Source organism: Abramis brama (assembly GCF_963993115.1).
Source record: "Abramis brama genome assembly, chromosome: 3".
NCBI classification, from domain to species: Eukaryota; Metazoa; Chordata; class Actinopteri; order Cypriniformes; family Leuciscidae; genus Abramis; species Abramis brama.
The window spans coordinates 21597425-21623472 of NC_139965.1; the positions used below are offsets into that span (position 1 = coordinate 21597425).

General features: G+C 37.9%; 1 protein-coding gene across 12 annotated transcripts in view; it reads left to right on the top strand.

The window, feature by feature from the left end:
- mark2b (MAP/microtubule affinity-regulating kinase 2b) overlaps positions 1-26048 on the top strand; it is a 47890-nt gene that overhangs the window by 16397 nt on the left and 5445 nt on the right. For 2 of the 12 annotated variants that reach the window (XM_084109068.1, XM_084109071.1), the window contains exons 2-17: positions 411-581; positions 1674-1727; positions 2625-2673; positions 4716-4781; positions 4999-5069; positions 6115-6171; positions 9558-9794; positions 9905-10024; positions 11433-11532; positions 11636-11748; positions 11856-11994; positions 12090-12229; positions 14033-14121; positions 17680-17826; positions 21891-22154; positions 24254-24280. In XM_084109068.1, the coding sequence (XP_083965194.1) occupies positions 411-581; positions 1674-1727; positions 2625-2673; positions 4716-4781; positions 4999-5069; positions 6115-6171; positions 9558-9794; positions 9905-10024; positions 11433-11532; positions 11636-11748; positions 11856-11994; positions 12090-12229; positions 14033-14121; positions 17680-17826; positions 21891-22154; positions 24254-24280 (1844 nt within the window). Of the gene's footprint in view, positions 1-410; positions 582-1673; positions 1728-2624; positions 2674-4715; positions 4782-4998; positions 5070-6114; positions 6172-9557; positions 9795-9904; positions 10025-11429; positions 11533-11635; positions 11749-11855; positions 11995-12089; positions 12230-14032; positions 14122-17679; positions 17827-21890; positions 22155-24253; positions 24281-26048 lie in introns of all 12 variants that reach the window. The other 10 variants (XM_084109069.1, XM_084109072.1, XM_084109070.1 and 7 more) reach the window with 7 other exon arrangements.

Consider the following 26048-nt stretch of genomic DNA (forward strand, 5'->3'; position numbering starts at 1 on the left):
TTGATACCATCAAAAGATTGTTTATTTATTACTTGTACCATAATTGTATATTTAGGCTTGCTTTGGTGTTACATTTACACACACCAACTGCTGCTTCAAATGTTTGCTGTGGTTCTGTTCATTCTTCACATATCACTCAAACTTTCTGATCTGGTTCTGACCCCTTAATTGTCAGGTATTCACTTCAGTTAGAGGATGTGATCGTCACTGTGTCTTTAGCTTTCTAAAAAGATTGAGCAGTGTTCTGCTCTGCTGCTGTGTGTCTGAAACCATATTTTCCTCTTGTGAATCAGTCTAAAACAGTTATCAGTATGTGTGAGTGTGTGAAAGTGGGGGGGGAGGATGTAGTTGAATTTGAGTTTGACCATCTGAAACATTGTTCTGATCCCTATATCCCATCTCTCTGTCAGACTCACTCTGATGCCAAAGGAGGAGGGCGTCCCAGTGTCCCGCGTGTTCGCAATGTGGTGCCGACGGCGGATGAAAACCCCCATATAGGAAATTACCGACTGCTGAAGACCATCGGCAAGGGCAACTTTGCCAAGGTTAAACTGGCCCGACATGTCCTCACTTCTAAAGAGGTAACTAGGTCTCCTGTGTATATTGGATCTAGTAGACGAGTCCATGCTATATGAGCTCCCTGTAACACATATTGCAGACAATTCTGATTTGTTCTAGATAATGCACAGTTAAAAACGAATTATTAGTTAGTCATATAGTGGATACTTGTAGTACACTTATTTAATGGGTTGACCGTTTTGATATTTGAACTTACAACTATGCCTTGTGGTATTCATGTTGCATCCAAAATTGAATCCAAAAGACTGTGATGCATGTCAAGGGGCCTGTTGCATAAACTGATTGGATAGGTATTACAAGTTAGGCATCTAAGATAGGTCATAACTGCTTTAAATCGGTTGCTGAAAAGCTTAGATTGGTCTAATTTTGAGAACGAAAGTATGACTTATCCTTTGGCTATCCTTTGATAATTGGTCAGACTAGTTCTTAAGACACAGTCATATTATAATAGCTGTGTTCATGCAACTGGCCCCAGAAGTGGAATCTAATTTTAAATCACGTATGATAGTGGTTTGGATTGGATGTGAGAAAATCAGATTGAATGTGATACAAATAAATAATCAAATATGTTTTTTTCCTCTTTCTTTCTTTTTTGACACGTTTCATATGTCATCTAAAGCATGCTCTTCTCTAATACTTTTTTAGTCTTGCTAAACAAGTACTCTTTAATAAACTTTCTTAAGAGCAAAATTGTTTGGTAGGGTAAAAATTATACCACAACTGTGGGAGTCACATTTATTTAAAAGCTGATATAAATTATTATTATTACCCAATAAATATTTAATAGGTTTATGATTTATTTCAACAAGTAAAATAATAATAAATGAAGGCATTTTGGAAAGTGTTCAAGCCAGTTTTAATATGATTTTCTTATAACTAAAAGAAAAAGTTGAAATCTTTTATTAAAATCAACCCTGGGATGTGCTTGTAGTGCTCAAATTTGAAGAAACATGCTAATATGGAGCAAGCACAGTTAGCTTTCATTAGTTAGCAAAGTCATCTTTCTAGTGTAACTTTGTTTGTGACTCTGTTGTTGTTTTTTATGGTGTTTGAAAGATGTGTTTAAATATGTGCTTGTGTTTCTTTTGTCACAGGTAGCAGTGAAAATCATAGACAAGACCCAGCTCAACTCTTCTAGTCTTCAAAAAGTGAGTCTGCAGATCTTCTCTCTTTATCTGTATATCTGTCTGGAGAGAGGGCATAGAGGGGGTAATTACAGGAAGAGATGCTGAAGGATTTCCTCTGACGTGGGAATGATCGGGTTCTGCTTTATCCCCACGCACACATACCTATACCGGTCATGTGCCATTAACTTTTTGCTGTAACTACAACAGAATCCTAGAGGACATTAAAAATGTGTTTATTGCATTGTTCCTCCTGCTAGTGAAATTTTAACAATGTATGTGCTGAAAAAAAGTTTTCCCACACTTTATTAAGCAGAACACATTTTTTCAACTTCTAGTAATAAAGATTTCTTAAGTACTTAATCAACATATTAGAATGATTACTTACCGATCATGTTACATTAAAAAAATTAAATGCAAAACAGTTATTTTAAATTCACAATATTACTGATTTTGACTGAAATTTACTGACCTTTTGAACGACAGTGTATGTAATCTCAGACTGCCACAGTACATCTGTGTTTGCACAAAAATAGAGCATATTTACATATTTAAACGGACAATAGCAAATGTTCAGGCATAGATTTTTCATTGTTTTTTACTTAATTTATTTATAAACTCTGCTTTAAAACAAGCTGGTGTTCAGCCACTTTGTTTAAGTTATCAAAACCCCTATAAAGTCTGGTCAGACTGAGAGGCCACCTAACCCTAGCAAACCAGCTTGAACCAACTTGAAATGGGACTGACCTGTGCAGCGTTTCTCAAAAGCATCGTAAGCCTAAGTTGATTATTGTACCATTGGCACCAAAGGTCGCTACGATCAATTTGGCTCACGATTCTTTTGAGAAACGCAGGCTTGAAGAGTTCCTGGTCAAGGCAAATGATCTTCTCAAACCTTCTCTCTTTTCTGTGTTTTCTCAGCTCTTCCGAGAAGTGAGAATTATGAAGCTGTTGAATCACCCGAACATCGGTGAGTGATCCAGAAAGAACCCGTCTAACTGGCCACACTGCAATTAATAGAATTATTACAGTATTTTACTTAAGCATCTGGCATGAATCATCAGAAAATCGTTGATATCAGCATTCCTGAGGCTTTGATTTCATAGATGCTAAAGAAATTGACTGTTTGATGTGTGCTGACGTGCCTTTGCTCAAACTTGCACACAGTGTAACAGTGAGTTTAAGTCTTTATGTGTGTGTGTTTGCCTGTGCTGTGTCGGTGGTCCTGACTGAAGCGTCAGCTCATTAGTGCTTAGCTTGTGCTTATAAATATCAAAGCGCAGAGCTGAAATATGAAAGGGAAGACCTGCCACCTTTGAGGATGCAGCACTGAGGATTCAGAGCCTTTTCTCTCTCTGTTCAATGGCCGAGTGTTCAAATACCTGTGCTGGTATCACATCACAAAATCACAGCCGATTGATCCGAAACGCTCCTTGATCTTTCCATGACGACACACACAAAGTAGGGATTATGTATTTTATTCATTGCATTAATGTCAAACAGTAGTGGCCTGTTTTCGTTGAATAGACTGTGATGATGAATGGAATAGCTCTGAGCTTTAAAACACAACTCCTAATGCCTGTTCGTTTTTCTAATTCTACTTTATTAATGTTTCTCCCTTTATTAGATGCTGTTTGTTTGGATTTGGAACATTTCAATTTTTTCCATTTAGGGTTTTGTTCTCTTCTCTCCTTAGTGCGTTTGTATGGTTGCTGATGAGATTTTTATGAGAAAAATTTCTTGTCACTGTTACTAGCTCAGGAAACTCATTCTAATGCAGTTTGTAAGTGTAATCTTTACCATATCAAGATGGATATGGTTGGTTGCAAAAGCCTGAAGCACTTTATATGAAAAGAGATGTGTTTATCACCACTGCTTTCCTTCAGAGCTCATTCTCTGTTATCCCATGAAATAATAATGCTGCGCTTTAGAGGTGTAGATGCGCTATATCAGTTATAGGATTTTTTTTTCTCAACACCAGTTGTTGGCACTGTTAACCCCAGTAGAGTAGTAAGCCTGTTCACACCAAGTCTGATGCAACTAAAAAACACAAAAGTATAAATATTCTCAAACTCATTTTCGCTCTAAATCTATTTAAACAGTCAGATTGAAAATTGTCATTCTCTGAAAAGATGCCGGAATAAATGGTTCAGAATACAAAGTTTAAAAGAAAATCTTTACAGATACAGATTCACACAGTGACAGTTAAACTGGACGTGACAGATCATTTGTTTGTATACATCGAAATCGAATATGTTGCACAGCAAAACAGTCTCAGCTAGCTATTGCTAATAGAGGTGCTGCTGTGATGATGTTTTTTTGTAGGGCAAACCGGAAGCATTACCCAGGTTCCCTGGATTCCCAAAATAGTTTTTCCATTGGCTTTTGGATTATTGCAGAAAATAAGCTCTGTGACTAACAAAAGTTGTTGATTCTTACATGTTTTGTTCATCACGATAATCTCCCCAAATGAACATTTTATGAATTTTGAAGCCTAAATACAATCTGCAAAAGTAAAAAGGTAATCATAGGCAATAAAACGCACTACACCACGGTCACATGACTTCAACATCACCACCATTAAGCTTAAAAAATACCTATTGGCTTCAGGACAATTGATCTGGAAGAGCTAAAATGCTAACTTGTTTTTGGGTTTTGTCCTACAAAATACGTCATCCCTGCAGAAATCTATTGATTTCATGGTGGGATATCCAGCAAGACACAACAGGAAAAAGCTATCAACCAATAAAATGTCACTTACTCCTTGATGTGTTGAACAAAAAAGTGATTAACATATATCGCTTGTTGCTTTACCCTTGTATAGGACACAAGCATGACATGGCAAAGCAACAAGCGATATATTAACTGACAGTGTCAGTGTGAATGATTTCATAGAGATGTGTTCTTTCATTTTAAGGTATTTTTGTGGATGCGCCTAAAAGTCAAATTTGGTGTGAATAGTCTCTTATATGTTTTGATTTGTGATTATCTCTCTCTCTCTCTCCCCATCAGTGAAGTTATTTGAGGTGATCGAGACAGACAAGACGCTGTATTTAGTCATGGAATATGCCAGTGGAGGTGAGTAGGCTGAAAGACTAGAACTGCCAGCTGTCAATCATGTCAAGAACTGAAAATCAAGACACTGCATTTTATAATAATGTTATTTTCACATCTTCCTCTCTACTTTGTCTGAACTTTCTGTTCTTTTCCTCATCCTGTACCATTTCTTCTTTACCTCTTGCCTTCCTCTGTCATTTTCTACTCTGTTGCAATGTTCCCATCTTCCATTTCCAAGGCGAGGTTTTTGATTACCTTGTTGCTCACGGGAGGATGAAAGAAAAGGAAGCTCGTGCCAAATTTAGACAGGTCAGTGCGAGTGCATGTGAGTGAGTCATACTTCAGTGTCAAAGCTCACATGTATGTACAAGAAGGTCCAAGTCTGAGTCCACTAGTGAAAAGTTTGTATTCTATTCTACATTTTGTAATATATCTTTTGCAGATTATATTATCAGGGTGACATTTGAGTGTAAAAGTTTAATTGAAAAATTCACATGAATTAACATAAAACCTGATGATTATGTTCTCCAGCACGATTTGAGAATGATCCAAACAGCATTGTGTTTCAGTGGAAGCAAGAACATCTGAACATCTGTACAAATGAGTCTACATAATTAGTGGCAAATATTTAGTTATTTAATTAGTGACCTAAAAATCTAATTTAGCCAAGAATTTCCAAAATTCCCAAACTTTTATCTGTTTCCAAATTTAAATAAAATTTGGAATCCCAGATTTTTATTATGGTCTCAGACTTTTGAACTCCATTTATTTTGTTATTTTATAGCATTCAAATGTTAAGTACAATGTTCTTTCAAATTAATACTTTTATTCATTAAGGATACATTAATTTGGTCAAAACCTTTTTTACAAATGTATTATGGTTTCCTCAAAAATATTAAGCAGCACAACCATTTTCAAATGTAATGATAAGAAATGTTTCTTGAGCAGCAAATCTGCTGATTTGTGAAGGATTATGTGACACTGAAGAATGGAATAATGGCTGCTGAAAATTCAGCTTTGCAATCATAGGAATAAATCACATTTTAAAGTATTTTTAAAGTAATATTTCACAATATGACTGTTTTTACTGTATTTTTGATCAAATAAATGCAGCTTTGTTAAGCATATACCATTTTGAACAGTAGTGTGTGTGGAAGGTGGTGCTAAGTGGGCATTTTCTACTAGTAGGTGTGTGTGTGCGTGCTCATTAACAGTGCTGTGTACATGTGTGTGTATGATGGCTTAATTACTGATAGAACAGCTTAATTAAAGAGCGACAACTCCCATGAGGAGCCAAAATGACTTAACATACTCTCCTGATTAGTCACCACACCTTCTCTCTTTATCTCTCTAGATTGTCTCAGCTGTGCAGTATTGCCATCAGAAGTGTATTGTACACCGAGATCTCAAGGTGAGAATGTGCGTGAGTGTGTGAGGGTCTCAGGGCCTTTTACATATGAACATGCCCTGAGCAGGATGATCTCCATTCAGCTGTACCTTCATCTTTCAGATTTTCTTAAGTAGTTCTTCTGTGTCTGTCATCAAAGGGGCTGTTTACACCTGGCCACTTCATGCGTTTTCTCAGATCGGATAGCTATCTGATTTATCAAAACGATTCCATTTACACCTGGTCACTTAAATGTGTTTTTGCGAAACGGATTTAAATCCGATCTTCAATTCCCGCGCTATATGCAGATTTAATGGAGTGCACGTCACCGAAAGCAACAGATATGAGCTGCATTTTATTGATCATCAGTTAAATTTCAAAATCAAAGACCGCAATAAGAGAGAGCGGCAACAGCCCTGGTAAGATCATTTCGTTTCTTTACTTTTAATGATGATGATTGTGTGTTAAGCGTCTGCGACTTACTTTCACTTTGATGTGCGATAGTTTGCACGTTGGCTTAATGCTCAGCTTTTCATCTGCGGTGATGCGTGTTGCAGTAGCGTCGTCATATCTGGCTATAACATTACATATAGCCTATAACACGCTCTCACACGTTTATTTTTAGCATTTTTGGGAGGAGTACAATTTACATAAGTGGTTTCAACCACCAGATGCATTTACACTTTCGTCAGGAATGCGGCCCAGACCACCTCCTGAAGTGGTTTGAGTGATCGGATTCAAATCCGCCTCGAATGCGTTTCGGAGGGCATTTACACCTGGTCTTTTCATGATCGGATAGCTATCCGATCTAAGAAAACGCATGAAGTGGCCAGGTGTAAACAGCCCCAAAGTCCATTACAAGAGTCCAGATGTAGGAATGAGTCCTCTGTTTAAACGAACACACACACACACACACACACACACACGCACCTGCACCCTATCATGAGTGTACTCTGAACTCTGGAACTGCTGACCTCAGATCTTTTATTTAAGATGAAAGGAAGTGTCTCTCTGGATGAATTCCCATGATGATACTCTGCCCACATACTGAAATTGCTTATTGGTCCAAACCATCATCCTAGTGACCCTTGTACCTTGGAGTTAGTCACTGTCTCCATGCATAACTTAATGTAATTCTCTTCTGCCCCACTCAGGACCCCCAGAAATCCAGTCTCATTTTTGTACACACACACACACACACATGCACACACACACACACACACACACACACACACATACTGGTTTTAAAGTTTTATAGAGACATTCCATAGACATAATAATAATTTTTTAGCAGTAAAAACTGTATATTCTATCCCCTAAACCTACCCATCACAGAAAACTTTCTGCATTTTTACATGTTCAAAACACTTCATTTAGTATGATTTATTAGCTGTTTTCCTCATGGGGACCAAAAAATTTCCCCATAAAGTCCAAATTTACTGGTATTACAGTCCTTGTGGTCATTTGGTCCCCATAACACAAGGAATATCAGGTACACACACACACACACACACTTAATAATGACACCACAATGCTGGAGTTGTATTGATTACAATAGAAAAGGGCAATGTTCAACATATTGATTTAATATGAGCACTATAAATAATAGAGCACTTACCAAAGGTTTGCAAATGTAATAGGTTCTGCATCGCTGTGTTTGTAAAGAATTAAGCCACACCTCTGTTGTGGCTACAGAGGTTTCTGGCTATTCAGGTTGGATTGCAGGATCTATATCGTGTTTCTCTTTCAAGTTACAGGCGTGTTGATTGTTGTGTTGTGTTCAGTTCCGGTTTCCCCAGAAAAGGAAATTAAAATAATTGGAATTGTTTTGTCTTCACTGGTTTCATGTAATAGTATACATGCACTAATGTTCAAAGGTTTGGGGTCAGTCAGATTTTATTTTTATGTTTGAAAGAAATTGATACATTTCTGCAGCAAGGATGCATTAAATTGGTCATAAGTGACAGCAATGACATTTATAACGTTACAAATGATATCTATCTCTGATGAATGCTGTTCTTTTGAACTTTCTATTCATCAAAGACTCCTGAGAAAAACTTATTTCAAGGTTTCCGCAAAACATATTAAGAAACACCACTGTTTTCAACATTGATAATAAGAAATATTTCTTGAGCACTAAATAAGCATATTAGAATGATTTCTGAAGGATCATGTGACATTGAAGACCATCATTGAAACAAATTACAATTTAAAACAAGTAAAAAAAGAAAACAGTGGAATATTTCTTCACAATATTACTGTTTTTACTCAAATTATCAAATAAAAGCCTTGGTGATCATAAGAGACTTTTAAAAACATAAACCCCTGGTTTCACAGACAAGGCTTAAGCTAGTCCCAGACTAAAGTGCATGTTTGAGCTGTTTTAACTGAAATCAACTGGCACTGGCACTGGCACTGTCAACGCCATTGTTTTGTCTCAAGATGCACACCAGTAATGTTTTTTCTAAGCCTAAGGCATGTTTATAAAAGCTACTTAAATGTCCTAATTGATCTAAGGTCTAATCCTGGCTAAATCAAAGCCCAGACCTAAAAAATCCTACTAACCTCAAACGTTTAAACTGTGTATACAGTGTGAACAGTATAGTCCGATTCTTGGACAAATAAATATTGAGTCAGATTTCTTAATTGAATTGATTTAAAAGTGTCAAATCAGTCTTGATCTCATAGGTTAATGTTTTTACTTTCACTCATCTCCAAATTGAGAAGAGCCAAGAACTGTGACTGGTGTGTAATTAAACATATTGGACCCCCAATGTAAAAACTAAATCCTTTTGGAAACGCTCTTTCATGAGTTTAGTGAAATTTGTTTGGGTAAAAAAGCCTATGACATGACGTTTCGAGCAGCCAATCAACATGCAGATTAGTTATGTTAAATACAGCAGAGCTACATTCAATCTGGAGTTTTAAGTGAAAGTATAATAGCACTTTTGTCAGGCGTTCATGCTGGCTATGCCTCGTCCATTTCTTTGTTGCTGTGTGTTTGCATGTCGTAAAAGTTTGGCTCTGTTGGCAGAGTAATATTTAACTCTGCAAACCGAGCCCAGTTAGCACCCCACATCTGTTGCTAGGCAACACGGCTTCCCTGCGCGGCTAAAGTTTGTGTGTAGATGTTGAGTGGCAGCACAGAGAGCAAGTCTCAACACTCTCACAAGCACACACACACAATAGCATGAGAGAACTCATTATGAAAAGCTGGACAAACACCCTGAAAGAAGAGAAGCAGGCATTTCTGATAGATAATAACAATGTTGAAGTAAAAAATGGAGATGTGTGTGTTGCTGATTGTGTGAACAATGAACTGTACGCTTCTTGTTCTCCGAATCAAGTGCCATCTCTTCTCTTTTAAAGCCTTCTACTTACCAGCATGCTGTCCTTCTTTTCTCCCTTAGGCTGAGAATCTTTTACTGGATGCTGACATGAACATAAAGATCGCTGACTTTGGCTTCAGTAATGAGTTTACGGTTGGCAATAAATTGGACACGTTTTGCGGGAGCCCGCCGTATGCCGCTCCTGAACTCTTCCAGGGCAAAAAGTATGATGGGCCGGAGGTGGATGTGTGGAGTCTCGGGGTCATACTCTACACGCTGGTCAGTGGCTCACTGCCTTTTGATGGACAGAACCTGAAGGTGAGGGACAATGAAGATCTTTGTTGATGTTCCTGTTTGTCTCTGTCCTGTTTTTGTCTTCCTCCTTTCTAAAATATCATTCTCATTGTGTTTCCCTTTCTCTTACGCAGGAGTTGCGAGAGCGTGTGTTGAGAGGGAAGTATAGGATTCCTTTCTATATGTCCACAGACTGTGAGAACCTGCTGAAGAAGTTTCTCATCCTCAATCCTACCAAGAGGGGAAGTTTGGAGGTGCGCTTGGTTTAGACATTTTACACATCTGATATCTGACTGTGGATTAGAATACAGACAATAAGGCCTCAAATTTCAATTAGCTTAAAGTATAGTCTCATCATGTCTGAATTCTCAGCACAAAATATTAAGGTTTTTAAAACCAAAGTCCTTTTTGAGTCTTTAATATGGTTATGCTCACACACAGTTCAGTTAGTTACAGGAGTGACAACCGCATTCAATAACCAAACTCACACCTATACATTTTCATGACTCATAACCGCATTCTCGGTAAACCCTCACTATGTGGACAGAACCGGATTTGACCACTAGTTGTCATGTCATACAGTGCAAGAGAGCCGCTCTGCGCTGCACAAATGCGTGTCTGCAGTGTGTTGAGGTTTTTTTTTTGTGTGGTTTCACTTTCTGTAACTTACAGCGACAGAAAATGAGCTGTGTCATCTGAAGGTTTTAGATCCAGTTACTGTTCTCCACAGTAGCAGCTCCCGTCTGTTTTGTGCTCTACTCGCAACTAAAATGCTCTGCTCTCTACCCAGATATAAAAGCTCCTGTCGGTTAATGAAGATTTGATGAATGAACTCGCAGCTCGATTGAACTCTTGTCATATCAGAAGTGATAATACTTTTCAGTTTTATGGATGTCACAATTTTTGATATTACTTTGGTCACTGTCGCTATGGTTACATCTGAGAGAATATGGGTTTGACCCATGTTGCACGTTCATACAGACAATATTCTAGACACTACTGTAAGTTAGTTTTTAAAAGGGACAATTTGAGACTCACACCTGTAAGAAAATGCGGTTATCAAACCCAAAAACTGACAGTGTGAACGTAGCCATGGACTCCTTTATGCTGAGCCTGAAAATTCTCCAAAAATCCTTTGTTGAAAAGTTAATTTGAGAAAAAAAAACATTTCCTGTCAAAATGTGAATGTTGTAGTGCATATACTATACCTATTTAGAACTGTAGATCTCAACCTTTTTGACTCCAAGGCCCTCCATTGTCCACAAGAGTATTCAGAGGGCCTACGACATTTCCAGATGTTCATGATTTGATGGATGGATAATTTTTCCGCACAATTTCTACCTGATGAAATATAAAGCTTGGCAAAACCAATAAAGTGAATATTAATAAAATGTATAGAAATTTCTACTATAATTTTCCCCCCTTTTGATTCATGCTAGGAGAGTGACGACATCTGTTACGTTTACATAATGTTTTATGTTTTGCATTAAAGCATGTAAATGACTGAAATATGCTGTACCTTCATTCAGATAAGCAAATCTTTGGCAAAAATCTGCAGGGGAATATGTAGTCTTGTTGCATAAAACCACATAAAGATCTGGTTATGCGATCCCTCACCATCTCTCTCATTCTCTTTCTGTGTGTCTATCATTGGCTCAGCAGCAGATCATGAAGGATCGCTGGATGAATGTAGGTCATGAAGACGATGAGTTGAAGCCCTTCATTGACCCTCAGCCTGACTACAAAGACCCCAGAAGAACAGGTGAAATAGTTAGATGTTAGAATATATCTATACAACAAAATTACAGAAAGAAATGGTATTAAAAAAGTATTAAAATTACATTGTGTCTATGTTGCCCACTTAGACATAATGCTTCAGATGGGTTTCCCTCAAGAGGAAATCGAGGACTCTCTCGTCAAACAAAAATACAATGAAATCATGGCGACCTATCTGCTGCTTGACTATAGGAATTCAGAGGTACTCACATACATAAACACATTCGTGCTTTAGTACCCACAGAGGCATCAAAATATGATGATACAACTGCTTTGTGCTCATGTATCATTGAAAATTCGGTCTTGCAGCTTGACGAGGGTGTCATCTTGTCATTAAAGTCGCGCCCAGGAAGTGACCTCACTAATAGCAACGCCCCTTCTCCACCTCATAAGGTACAGCGCAGCGTGTCATCCACTCAGAAACCCGTCAGAAAAACCACAGATCAGGGTGAGTTGATTAGGAAGTTTTGTGGATTGAAGCCTCTGGTAAACACACATACACGTGCATGTTTGTCTTTACACTCTTTCCCCTTTATCCCTCAGGTTCATACTCGAAAAGGCCTCAGGGAGAAAACAAGCATGGAGTGGAGGATTCTGGGAGGAAAGGTTCAAGTAGCTCCACCAAAGTTCCACCCAGTCCAGTGATCTCCAGTGAACGCAAAAAGAGTTCTACACCCTCTACTGTAAGTAAATTACAAATAAAATTAGTCATCTTAAATGCTACAAGTGAATTTAAGCATCACAACATTTTTATGTACAGTATATATATAAAAAATAATTTAAAATAATTTTGGTTTAAGATTACATTTCACAGTGTTATTATTTTTTTAAATGTAACTAAGTGAGTGTGCGATTATGCAGAAGCTAAACTAAATGTAAAAATAGGATAAAAGAGCATGCACAATTAAATATCCTACCAGAGGTACATTCAGAAACTAATACTTGTTCAGCAAGATTTTGAGCTGTGGTGTTGATGTGGGCAACAAGCTTATGTGCTTTCCCATTCATGTGCCTGTCTCTAATCTAGTCCTGTCATTTTCCCTCTCAACTGCCAAAAAAAGAAGTCAAATCTTTTTCAACCTATAAAACAAAAAAGGGGACTGTACTAATTAGAACATTTATATAGACAGAGTGCTTGTTGATATTTTACAGGCTAAAATTAAACAATATACAAAACTGCACCTCAGGGCACTCAAGCTTGTCAACAGGACTAATACAGTACCAAAGTCACGTCATGTTCCTTTGTTCAGTTTCCATGAACTTGAACACGCAATTACATTATGGATTGAGGAAGCTTTTGACATAATAGCAGGGTAATTTTTAAACATCTTAACTACTGCTTCTGCTCTCAGTTAAACAAGGGTGCTCTGGAAAGCTTGTTGCTTTCCACACTGATATTTTTCAGGCAGCAGATGGCTGGAAGGGCTCTCTCTCTGACCGAGAGATGTTTGGCATGGCCAGTTATTTCTGTGAAAACGCTACAGAGGAGGCTATTTTGAACTTACACACACCACATCATACTTGTGTACCTTTTTCTTTTTTTTCCTCAATAGAAAGTGCAAATACTATTTTTTGAAATAGGCCCTTTCTGAGTACCAACCAAATAGTAGTTGGATGCGAACATTTTCACGCCTTGAGTAATAAAAATGGTTTTGTATCTAGTTTGTCATTAAACATTCACCCAGGGTTTATAGCAGGGCTGTCCTTTGCTTGGTTCATAGCATGGCTCCTTTAATCGCTCCACACCCATACTTGGATTACTGTTGCCGTTCCAGAGCTAATAAATGCAAACGTGCATTTATCAGAATAATCTTGTAAAAAGAAGCCATTTTAGTTTAATAATAATTAAAATGAATAATCATTACAACAAAAACTATTAAACTTCAAACATTACAATGCCCATACTAACGTTCATTAACTCTACAATAATTAAAACCCCTTCATTAGCTAATTACTCTTCCACAGCGATGCCATAGAAATATTCAGAGCTACCGCAAAAAAAGAAGCTCAAACACAAACGTTTTTTTGGGACATAAGGTCTATAAGCGGGATAATCCACGGCTAGCTATGCGTTAAACAATTTGAATGCGCTCCACGTCGTGCATTAAAATAGTTTAATGCACTGCTAGCCATATATTATTATAATATTTATTAATATTTTGAGTTAGTTTTTATATTTTCAGTTTTCATTTTAATTTTAGTTTAAGTTTTGGTAATTTTGTTATGTACTTTTGGCAGTTTTATTACTTTATTTTATATTTATATTTAGCTTTAATTTATTTTATTTCAGTTTAGTCTTAGTAATTTTAGTACTTCAAATTTATTTTATTTCAGTTAGTTGCCCAGTTAGTTGCCTTTAAAATTGATCATTTTAAAGTTAAGTTAAAGTAGTTCATCTAACATTTATATTTTATTTCAGCCTTTTTTTTTTTTTACAAAACAAATTTTATTTAATCATATTAACTCTGGTGTGTTTGTGATTTCAGAATAGTATCCTGTCCACGGGCACAAGTCGCAGCAGGAACTCCCCCATTTCTGACAGAGCCACTCTCGGAGTACAAAACGGCAAGGACAGGTACATCCAAAGACACACCACATTTGTTGAAAGATTGTAAATCTCGAAGGCAAAGTACAGAAAAACACCTACCGTTCTCCTGTGCCTCACACACCCGCATACGGGCACAGTTCATCCCTCTAGATAAGATCACTAACAAAACCAGTCACCATTTTTGTCTAATTTACACTGCACACACACAGTCTACTTCTATCTCCTGTCTCTGTGCTGTTGGCCGTTACCTGCCATGGAGAAGACTGGCATGCTTTTGATCCCCAGAAAGGCCGAGTTGTGCCAGATTTGGCATGTCACCCTGGATTTCAGATGGATTAGTGACTCCTAGAGTACCATCTCATTCAAACCCACACACTAATTAAAACAGAAAAAGTCTGTCACCAGAATTTGTATTCTTTTATAAACCTATTAATTGCACATGTACAGTGCAAACATAACACCAAGCATTAGAGCAGGGATGGGCAACATCGATCCTGGAGTGCCGCTGTCCTGCAGAGTTTAGCTCCAGCCCTGATAACAAAAACTCACCTGCCTTTAGCATTAGCAATCCTGAACACATTGATTAGCTTGTTCAGGTGTGTTTTATTAGGGTTGGAGCTAAACTCTACAGGACAGTGGCATTGCCCATCCCTGCACTGGAGTGTCATCTAAACCCGATATAAATCTCCCACAGTCATCGCCACAAGCGCTAAGAAGTCAGTCATCCTTCACTTCCTGTGCACCTCTATAACCATTCATCCGTTATAACTCCTTCCTCTCCAGCATTCATATTGCTGCTAATGCTCACATTCCACACACTCCAGTGTACTGTCTCTTAACTGTATAAATTATACATAACCATATGCATGAGATGTGTTTTTAAAAAACGGATATAGAGCTTTCTGCCTACTAGAGTCATGTTGCACAAAGATGATGTCTTCTAGTCTGCCGAAGTGTAGAATGGTGACCATCGGCATGTAAATTATGCAAATGATTAAATTATGGTCATGAGTGAAGTCAATATGCATGTACCTTGTAGTTTGAATACTACAATATTAATTGTTTCATAAACTGAGACGACATATATCTGGAATTGAATTTGCTCTGTCAAAAATGTGCCGATTCCAGTGCAGAAAGTGCTATGCCGTTAGTTATAATGAAGGCCTGTTCAGACCAAGTCTAAATTAACAGGGATAAGATTTCAAAAGTAAACAAAGCATCTCTAGAAACTCCTTTGTGCCAATCCCTGAATAACATACCACAATTGTTTGTTGTACTTTTTTTTTTTTTTTTTTTTTTCGATGCAGAAAAAAATGAGAGTATTAGATATTGAAATAAGATATTAGCTTTTAGGTCATGTGTCGGGAAATGACCTGTCTGTGTACGGCCAAATAGAATTTGACTTTGTTAACAGAAGCTTGCAGTATTTGCGGAGCTACATAAAAGTTAAACAATAAAGCTCTGTATATTCTTGTTATTGCAAAGAATAGACATACAGAATAACATATGCTACCGTTCAAACGTTTGGGTGTGTTGGAGTCACACATAATATAATGAGTTAAAATGCAATGTTACAAAATATTTCCATTTCAAATAAATGCTGTTCTTTTGTACTTGCAATTCGTTAAATGAGTCCTGAAAAATAAATGCATCACTATTTCAACAAAAATATTAAGCAGCAACATTTTCAGCATTGATAATATTAAATGTTTCTTGAGCACATATAGGAATTTTCATCGGATGAACACTAAAGATATTTAGAAAAATAATCCATCTCTGTCAGTCCATAAGTTGACACTTCAAAAACCATGCCAAATGACAATAATCCATATGACGGCAATTAATGAATCAATCTCTTCTGTAGCGAAATGATGATGCGTGTAAGAAAAATATTTATTTTAAATGTTTTTTCTGCCCAAATATCATACACTGATTCATGAGAGCACTGTGAAGCACTGTGTCAGCACGTTTTGAAGCATGACATAAGCTCGTTCTTGTCATGTGAGTTACACAATGTGCTGACTAATGAAACTGTATAACAGTTTATAGTTAAAAAATTTAAAATATTATTTTTCTTACATCTATTGGAAACACTGTTTCATCAACTAGGGTCATGGATTACTGTCGTGTTCACTTTGTGTGGTTTTGAGGGTCTCGCACACTTGCAATATATGAACTCAGAGATAGGTTATTTTACTAAAAATCGATGTGCTCATCTGAAGAAAGCAAGTCATATACATTTGGGATGGCATGAGGGTGAGTAAATGATGAGAGGGTGGAGTATCCCTTGAACTAGGTGTAAACAAGCCTTCAACTGTTTCTGTTAGAGCTGTGCTGTGATGCTTTAGTTCTCTATGGGTGTATATGTGCAAGTATGTCAGTGACACTGTGTTAAATACCCCATGAACTCAAGTTATGCTTTCTGGAATAAGAACATCACATGTTCCTCATATCAACTTCTGACTAGCAATAGCAAGTAGCAAATCATGTGATGTAATCTAAAGGCTATTTTAAAAAAGGCCTTCACTATGTCCCACCCCAACTTCCTGTTTAAGTAGCGAATATTTCAGCACTGGAAAGAAAACTGCTTTCATTAAATGATTTCATGGGGTCTTTAAGTGTTATAACCTTTTGTCCTTTGAATGCTCCTGCAGGATTTGCTGATTTGTTTTTTCATGCGATTTTCTGAAGGCATTCAGACAGTGTGTCGGGTTAAATATTCCCCACACGTCCCTCTACTTTTCCATTTCTTTCTCTCTCTTCTGGTTCCTTTGTCTTTGAACTCTCATTTTGTTTTTCTTCTGTCTGAGCTGTGTGAACGTGTGCAACTTTGTGTCTCTGTGAGCGTATGTATAGCTTTAAATGGATTAGGGTGGCTTGTGATGGAAAAAAAGCACCATTAACTCTGTTGTAAGGTTGCTGTAGTCGTCTGTAATAGGCTTAGCTTCTCTCTGCCACATAGCAAGGTGATAGCATGTTATTTCTCCACCACAAGCTCAACTAATCCCTGCATAGTGGTGTGTGGGTGTGTGTGTGTTTCTTTTGTGCTTTTCTGTGAAATCAGCACTCTGTTTGACCTCTCTCTCGCTCCCTCTCCCCCTCTCTCTCCTGTACCATTCACCACTGTCTCTCACTTTGGATGCCCAGATGCATGCATCTATCTATCTATCTATCTATCTATCTATCTATCTATCTATCTATCTATCTATCTATCTATCTATCTCTGTCTGTCACTCAGTCCATCTTCCCATCTATTGCTCTATCATTCGTCTATTTATTACTCTATCTATTGCTCTTTGGCTTTAACTCTATCATCCATCTATCTTCTCTGTCTGTCTATCTATTGGTCTATCTATCTACCATTCTGTCTGTCTGCCTGCCTATCTATGAATCAATCTGTCTATTTATCTCTGTCGTACTGTCGGTCTGTTTATCACTCTATCTAATGTTTGCAAAGTGCTGTTTCTAATGGAATGCTTCTCCCTCCCTCCCTGCCTCCCTCCACACATACGCACACACTCGTGTTTATGTGTGTGTTGATTTGTGCGTGTGTGTACGGAGGGGCCGCTGTCTCTCTCCCCTCAGCCTGAGCACCCCAGGGTCCCGCGCCTCGACGGCTTCGGCCGGCCCCGTGCTCTCCTCATCAGTCTCTTCCTCACGCATCCGCCATCACAAGTCACTCTCCACCTCTGCCCATCCCTGTCCCACAGACCTGCACTCACACCGGCCAAGGCAAGTCCCCACGCCGCCAAAGAGTGAACCCAAATCTGGGAACTGTAGCATGTCTCAGGGGGTTTATGTGTTCTTAGAAATCATTTACTTGCCGTGGAAAAAGCTAGCAGGAAGCCAGGGAGTGACAAGAGTCTACAAAGTCAACACTGGGAGACGGTTATGCTACAAAACAAGACAAATTTTCATATTCCTGCTGAAAACACAAGCACAGCTAGTCACCAACATATGTTTTGGCTGGTGGTCCACAGTATGCGATACTGTTGAGCTGGTGTCCCCTCCTGACTAAAAGGGAAAGGGATAGTTCATTGAAAAGTGAAATGTCATCAGTTACTCACCCTTGTTGTTCCTAATCTGACTTGTCTTAGTTTTTTTAAAACATATAATAAATGTGAAAGTTGTTTTGGACCCCACTAACTTTCATTGTAAGTCATACAGGTTTGGAACAACATGAAGCTCTTCCAGAAAATGATGTCAGAATTTTTATTTTTGAGTGAACTGCCCCTTTAACCAGCAAACAACAAAAACAGCCATGCTTTTTTTTCCCTCAGGGTTTTCAGGAGTAAATAAGAAATAATAATATTTATTACAGCTTTCATGAAGTCATGAGTGATTGTTAAGATGGGATGTGAACGGTGATACCTGGCCCTTAAAAATGGGAACATTGATGTTGTTTCTACCTAACAAACATGTGAATGTGCAGTGTGGATAAATTACAATAATTCAACACAGTGTGGATAAATTACAATAATCCCCCCCCCCCCCCCCCCCCTTAACCGTTGTTTCCTGTCCTCTCTAGACTAATAAAAGTTGCACAAAGCCACAAATAAAACCGCATATTCACACTAAACACTGACCACGTCAGAAACACACCATCAATTGTAGCGCTGCAGCGTGGAGTGTGAATGGTTCGTGTTAGCCTGTTAGTGCCGCTGTAAGTGAATGGTTGGTCTGTTGCATGCAGTGAGCTGAGCCTCTTCCGAGCGTGGTTGGGGACCATTGAGAGAAGGTACCGCTGCTCTGTTACATCATCTCTCTCACTTCTTTGTGCTTCTCTGCCCCCTGTGCACTGTCTCCCCTCTAGAGTGAATCGTACCTCAGTGCAAGGGCCATATATTCAGATCTGTGCACTGTATATATGAGTGAGTGAGTGAGTGAGAGACCATGTACAGCACATAGTGTGGCTCATTCTGTCTCTCAAGTTTCTTTCACGTGACTCAGTCTGGACACAAGCGTTGACCTCTACAGATGCTACAAATAGCTTACAGGAAGGAAAATTTCGCAAGGCTGCTTCAAGTAAACTGAAAATATTGTATTTGAACTCAGAACTGATTACTGGCGATGGCAAGGTCATGGGTTCTGTCCCAGTGAATGCATGAACTGATCAAATTTGTATCTTGAATGTCAAATGCATAAATGTAAACGTAAAAAGAAAAAACAATCTCAGAAAACTTTTGGTTGCCCCTGGATCAATCCCTCTTACATCTTGTTTTGATTTTCACACCAAACTCCTTTGAATGGTCAGTGCAGTGGCAAACTGAAATTTTCATTACAACAATTTGCACGAGGGTAACCAACATTGACGCGAGTCACGTGTAAGGGCCTTCACTTTGACACCTTGGAACCGTGTGGTTAGCCACTGTGAAAATCTCTGCACTAAAGAGACAAATATAAATGGAATATGTGAAAATAATACTAGATGCATGTCTCGTGTGTTCTGACATGCGTCATAACTGCAGATGTGTTTTTGCAGTGGCGTTGGTTTGGTTCTTAAGCTCCTGCTCCTATTTGCTAGAGTGAGTGCTCATCTGTTAATTTACTTCTAAACATCCAGCTGTGTGCCATATCTAACATACTACTGTGTTACCATGGGAAAATCTTAGTCCCTTGCTTAGGTGTCATGTTTGTGTGTATTAGTTTGCGCATTCACAGTTTGTAGATGACGTTTTCCCCAAATTTGCCCCTGAGTATTTTTCCTCCATGGTGTTGTGTTAGAGTTAGACTAGTTAGTGCACTCCTAGTGATGTGCACAGTGATTCAGGTTCCCGTTCACTCCACCCTGAAGTGTTACTGATGACTTCTGTGAACTTTTGTGTAAAGAGGGTTCGAGAAGGTCTTATTTAGCCAGTGTGTGGGCCGTAGGTGGATCTGCAGAAGGTAAGTTATGGTGGATGGCTGTAAGGCTGTGGCCAAAGCGTGATTTTTTTTTTTTTTTTTTTTTTTTAAACCAGTTCAGCGGAAGGGGGAGAATCAAACAATCGCATGGCCAAAATAAAAAAAGACAAATGCTCGTTTGAGTCAGTGGCAGTGTAAATACTGATCCCCAGCAACCAATTAATGTTTTAGAGTCAAAGTCAACATGAAATGATGGTCAAAACCCATTTTACTTCCATAATGTGACACATTTTGGTGTGAAACTGAATATTCAATGATGAAATTGTTGATCAGGACTTCATTTTATCCATGAGGAACAGGGTTATTATTGTTAACTAAAACTAAAATCATTTAAAAAAAGTTTGCACTTTGTGAAATTAAATAAAAATTTGTCGGCTAGTTGCCAATTCAACATTTCTCATTTTCATGTAGTCTAAGATACATTTTTGAATTTTTTTAAAACTAATTTACATTTTTTTAAAAACTAATAAAAAAAGCGAAATGAAAATTAAAAATATTAACAAAAACGATAATAGTAGACTATATCAATGATATTAAAATAACACTGTTTTGCACTGATCAGGAATTGTTTAGATCCTAAAAATTCTGCCTTTTAATTTAATTTAATTTTAATCCATCAAGAATTGATTGGATTCCAGAAAGTGTATACACAAATATATTTCTTTGGAGTAACATGCACAGTAAGACCAGAAATGTGAAAGTAAATGGGCATGAACCATTTCATGTTGACTTCTTAAGTTGAAATCTTAAAAAGTTTTCATTTTCTAGAAGTGGACCAGTGTGTGTAACCTTGTGAAATCAGGAGCAACAAAAATGTCCAGATAATCTGGTGTCCGTATACAGAGCAGATCGTAGTTCATTATTCCAAACACAGCTATGCTTCTGAGAAGGGTCCAGCACACTTCACTTCCTGGCTGAAGTGGATGGACAGTGTATTATAATCTAGCTTTGGCAGGTTCAGTTACCCAGAGTCATGTGACCTCTCTGGCTGTGCTTGTGCCAGTTGGCGACTGGTTCTGACTAGGTTCTACTACACTGGTTGGCACTTAAACAGATGTTGGCATGGACCTGATATGGTTGGGTGAGATTTTCAGACAATGTGCAGAAAGGACAGCGATGGGGGAGGTGTTCTGTTTCACTGCACTCTCTTGGATGGACACACACTCTTACTCTCACACACACACACACAAATTGCAGTGAGCGAGTTTCACAATATCCCTGATCTGTGTGTTTCTGTGTTGTGTGTGTGTGTGTGTGTGTGTGTGTGTGTGTGTGTGTGTGTGTGTGTGTGTGTGTGTGTGTGTGTGTGTGTGTGTGTTAGATTAAGCCGATTAAAGGTCTATGCATTGGGTTAGAGATATGATGTGTGTGTTCTCTCTCTGCAGTCGACATATTTAATTATTTTGAGATTACATAATATAAGTTACTAGAGCACTGCAAGATCCAGAACAGAGCTCCTGATACATAATCTATTGTTCTACCATAATTCAAATTTATATATATTTTTTAAAGTTCATCATGATTTTATGGAGATTTCATAAATGCATAAATCAAGTATTTACATTTTGAATCTCCTTTGAATATGTAGGTTTGAAACACCCATTATCAGTGGCTATTCTTTCTGCAGACATAGTGAAAATCTACCTTCCATGTCCATTTTATTTCATTTTGATTATTTTTTTAATCATAATTTTCTTTCACTTCTATTTGATTAAAATAAAAAATATTTAAATGCATTTAAATAACTTGTGTATTAAAATCTAATTTATTTTAAAATTTAAATAAATATATACGTTTTTAAAAAATTATATTTTTTTTTTTCCGATACTAATTCTGCTATGTCCTCTTCTTTATTTATTTTCTTTTGTTTGGGGAAAATTGCTTTGTCACAGTGATCCCCCACAGAGAGCACCTGGCGCCTCCCCGTCAGCCCACAACATCAGCAGCGCAGCTGGGACGGACCGCACCAACTTCCCCAGAGGGGTGCCCACCCGCAACACCTTCCACCTTGGCCAGCAGAGGGGCGCACGGGACCAACAGGGTTCTCCGTACCACGGAGCCCCCGCTTCCCCTTCCCTCTCCCATGGCAACAGCCAACAACGACGACCCGGTGCTTCCGGGATCTTCAGCAAGTTCACCTCCAAGTTTGTTCGCAGGTGAGACAGACAAAAGAATGTTAATAAATCAATGAAATTGACATAGGAATGAAAGTCATTGCTTTCGTGAAGTGTTAATGGCACGAGAAGAAGCCCGTGCGTGGTGGTGTGAGGATGAGTGTGATGAATCCCGGGTATTTTCGGCAGTTAAATTTGGATTAGGTGGTGATGAACAGAAGAACAGAAAGAGACTTGGAGACAAAGTGAAAGACGACCACACTGACACATCAGCACATTCTCACACCCTCACCTTTTTTTTCAAAGGTGTCTGTCTTTATATTCAGTTAGCATGTAGAAATGGGCTGCTTGGTTGTCCATTTTTGATCAAACAGCTTTGTAAGTAGATTTGTCCTTGCAAAGCACCGGCACATTGTTCAACAGGGTATTGGGTATTGTCATAATTTCACCCACAAGGTCAGGCCTTCATAAGGCAATCAAAGTGCTGTCAGTCCCCATAATCCCAACACGAATCTCAGCTCATTTATATACATGCAGATTTCTCATCAGTTTCATCATCTCCATCTCCGAGTTCCAGCGCACACTCCCAACTCATATCTACCTTTTCTGCACCTCCGTGGTGACAGTATCCTTGGCAACAGCTGAGGTATTGCATTCCCCTGCTCTATAAATACTTGTGGAGGGGACACCTTGGCATCCACTCACTAGTGCCGCAATAGCAGTTTACAAAAGAAACTTAAGGCTTACATTATGGGTTACATTGCTACATTTCTTTAATAGCATATCACAAAACTGTTCTGTTGGATCTAGGCAGTCATGTTTAAACTGCTAGACTCGAAATCCCTCAGATACACTGAGGAAACGAAAGAACACCTTCATGGTCAGTAGTCTTTCATTTGTATTCAGTCTCAGATTTCAAAAGGGTGAAATGACAGATGACGTTTTCTATTTTGTCCATGTGCATCTGTCTTTGTTTTTGTGTCCTTTTGTGTACATGTTCAAACCAGTGTGGGAATGTTTCAGCACGAACAAGATTTGTGCGCTTTAATAAATGAATGTAAACATCCTTTCTTAAGGTCAACATGAAATGGCATTCGCAAACCATGTTACTTCTGTAATATGACATTTTGCTAAATTAAACAGAATATCCATTTGGATTGAGAAAAGTGGGCATAATTGATATAATTGCTGCGATCTTTATTACAATACCGTTCAAAAGTTTGGGGTCATTAAGATTTATTTATTTTTTAAAGAAATGAATACTTTTATTCAGCAAGAAGGACTACTAATTAAATTGATTAAAAAGTGACAGTATGGACATTTATAATGTTACTAAAGAATAAATGCTGTTCTTTTAAACATTCTGTTCTTCAAAGTATGTATCATAGTTTCCACAAAAATATTAAGTAGCACAGCAGTTTTCAACATTGATAGTAATAATAAGTGCTTCTTGAGTTGATGATTTGTGAAGGATCATGTGACACTGAAGACTGGAGTAAATGACATGCTAAAAATTCAGCTTTGCCATCAAATATATTCAAATAGAAAATGGTAATTTTAAATTGTAATGATCTTACAGAGCCCAATCTTTTGAAACGGTAGTATATATATATATAGCATTTAATTACTGCTTTAACAATTGGCAAGATTTGTTTATCAGCAAGGCTGCATTACGTACAATGAGTATGGCTGAAACAATAACTACTGGCTATTGGTTAAGATTATTTTCACCACTTGTGTGGCTTAGGTGTGACATGAAGGTTAGTCGTGTCAGAGGCAGAGCTAGCGATAAAGTTCTGATAAACTTTTTTCCTTTGGAATAATTTGCATTGATTAATTGTGCATAGTTTATTTCATGTTGGCTTTAACAATACTTTTAGATTAGGCAGTTTACATAACTGCATTCCAACCCTTTTATGAGTGTTAATAACTGACTTAATAGTTTAATTGCATGCATTTGACCCAGATTACTAATGTTATTTGCTCATTCTGTACAGAACCCATCAAATAACCACAGACTGATTGTTGCTGTGTCCAAAGCAACCTGACAACTTTGACATTTTCATTTGCCTTTTTTTTTTGCTCTTCAATTTACATATATACATATCTTTCCTTTTTTTTCTTTTACTTTTGTTTTGTAGAAATCTGTCATTCAGATTCCCCAGAAGGTAGGCAATGATGACCATAACCTCCCCTCCCCCCCTTGTTTAAGGCTTGTTTTGACCTTTTTATTTCTCTTTCCTTGTTCCTTGTCTACATCCCTCAGTGTGTTGTGTGATTGGCCCTTTTTCCTGGTTGTTTATTTTTTGTGCAATGTCATGACCAACACTAACGACCAACTTCAGCCCTAAAAACACCACCGCCTTCAACTTCAACCACAGTAACACTCAGCGCCTTTCCTCCCCATCTCCATCCTTTCATTTCCCCCTCCCTGTCAGTTTACCTGGTGATCTCACCTGTGTGCCCCAGATTCTGTGTGTGACTAGTTTCTCTGCCTGCTCAAATAACACAGGCCTTTGATAACAGGACCTGAGGTCATAATTAAGATGGCTAATAGGATATGTCATGGAAAAAGTAGCAAGCATGGTCATTTGCATGCGCTACCATTCAAAAGTTTGGGGGCTGTATTTCTTTAGAAAGAAATACTTTTATTCAGCAAGAATGCATAAAATTGATCAAAAGTGACAGTATTTATAATGTTACAAAATTTCTATTTAAAAAAAAATGAAATGAAAAAAATATTAAACAGCACAACTAATAATAAGATATGTTACTTGAGCTGCAATGATTTCTGAAGGATCATGTGACACTGAAGACTAGAGTAATGATGCTGAAAATTCAGCTTTACCATCACAGGAATAAATTACATTTTAAAATATATTAAACAGTTATTTTACATTGGAATATTTCACGATATTACTGTTTACTGTATTTTTGATCAAATAAATGCATCCTTAATAAGAATAAGAGACTTCTTTCAGAAACATTTAAAAATCTTACCGACCCCAAACTTTTGAACTGTGTAGTGTATGTCGTAATTGTTTTGGCACAGGTTGTTACCCCATGACTTCCTCTATGTGCCAAAAAGAGGAAGACTTTGCTTGAACATCTGAGCAAAAAGGGAAGCAAAATACTATTAGCAATTATAATTAATTTTGATCGTGTAAAAGTCATTTCTAGTAAGACAATCTGCCATTGTAATTACAAGTGTTAATGTCATGTATTTTTAAAGGAAATTTGAAAGAAAAAAGGTTGAAGGATGACGGAGACTGATGTTATCTTGTGCAGAACAACTTCAGGAGGGTTTCTTCTCTTTTTCACTTGCTCATTAACAATGACAACAGCTACAGAAGCTGAGACCGACCAGCTGTCAGGCTTTGTCCTGCTCAAACACCTAAAGCCAAACTTCTCTCTCTCTCTGTTTATGCGGTATTGTCTAAATCTGTTTGACTGATGACTCACTCGCACACAGGCACCTGGTGAATGGATGTCACCATCTGTCTGTCACTAACCACTTGGGCCACTGGCACAGATACATGGAGTCTGAATTAACAAATGAAAGACATTTTCTTCCTCTGACATGATTATGTTGGTAACTTGTTCATGTTTACGTAACTTAAGTTATGCGTGGTTCTTATATCGTTTTAGAGCCCAACAGAGGGCGCAAGCGAGCAGCTTTATGAAGGAAATATGTCTTTGCGCCCTCTGGTGGTCAAACCTGAAGCCTGTATTTTGTGATTCATGCCTGTTGGTGACAACCAATTATTCTTTGCAGGATTCATCCAGTTTAATGTTTCATGTTTCTTTCAGAGCTTTAAATAGTCAAATGCAGCTTTGCTTGTCTTGTTTTTTTAACCGTTTATATCACGAAGAGCCTTCAAAGTCCTGAGCTGTTTCTCTGTTTTTTATCCTCCCTGTCTGTCCACGTGACTGAGT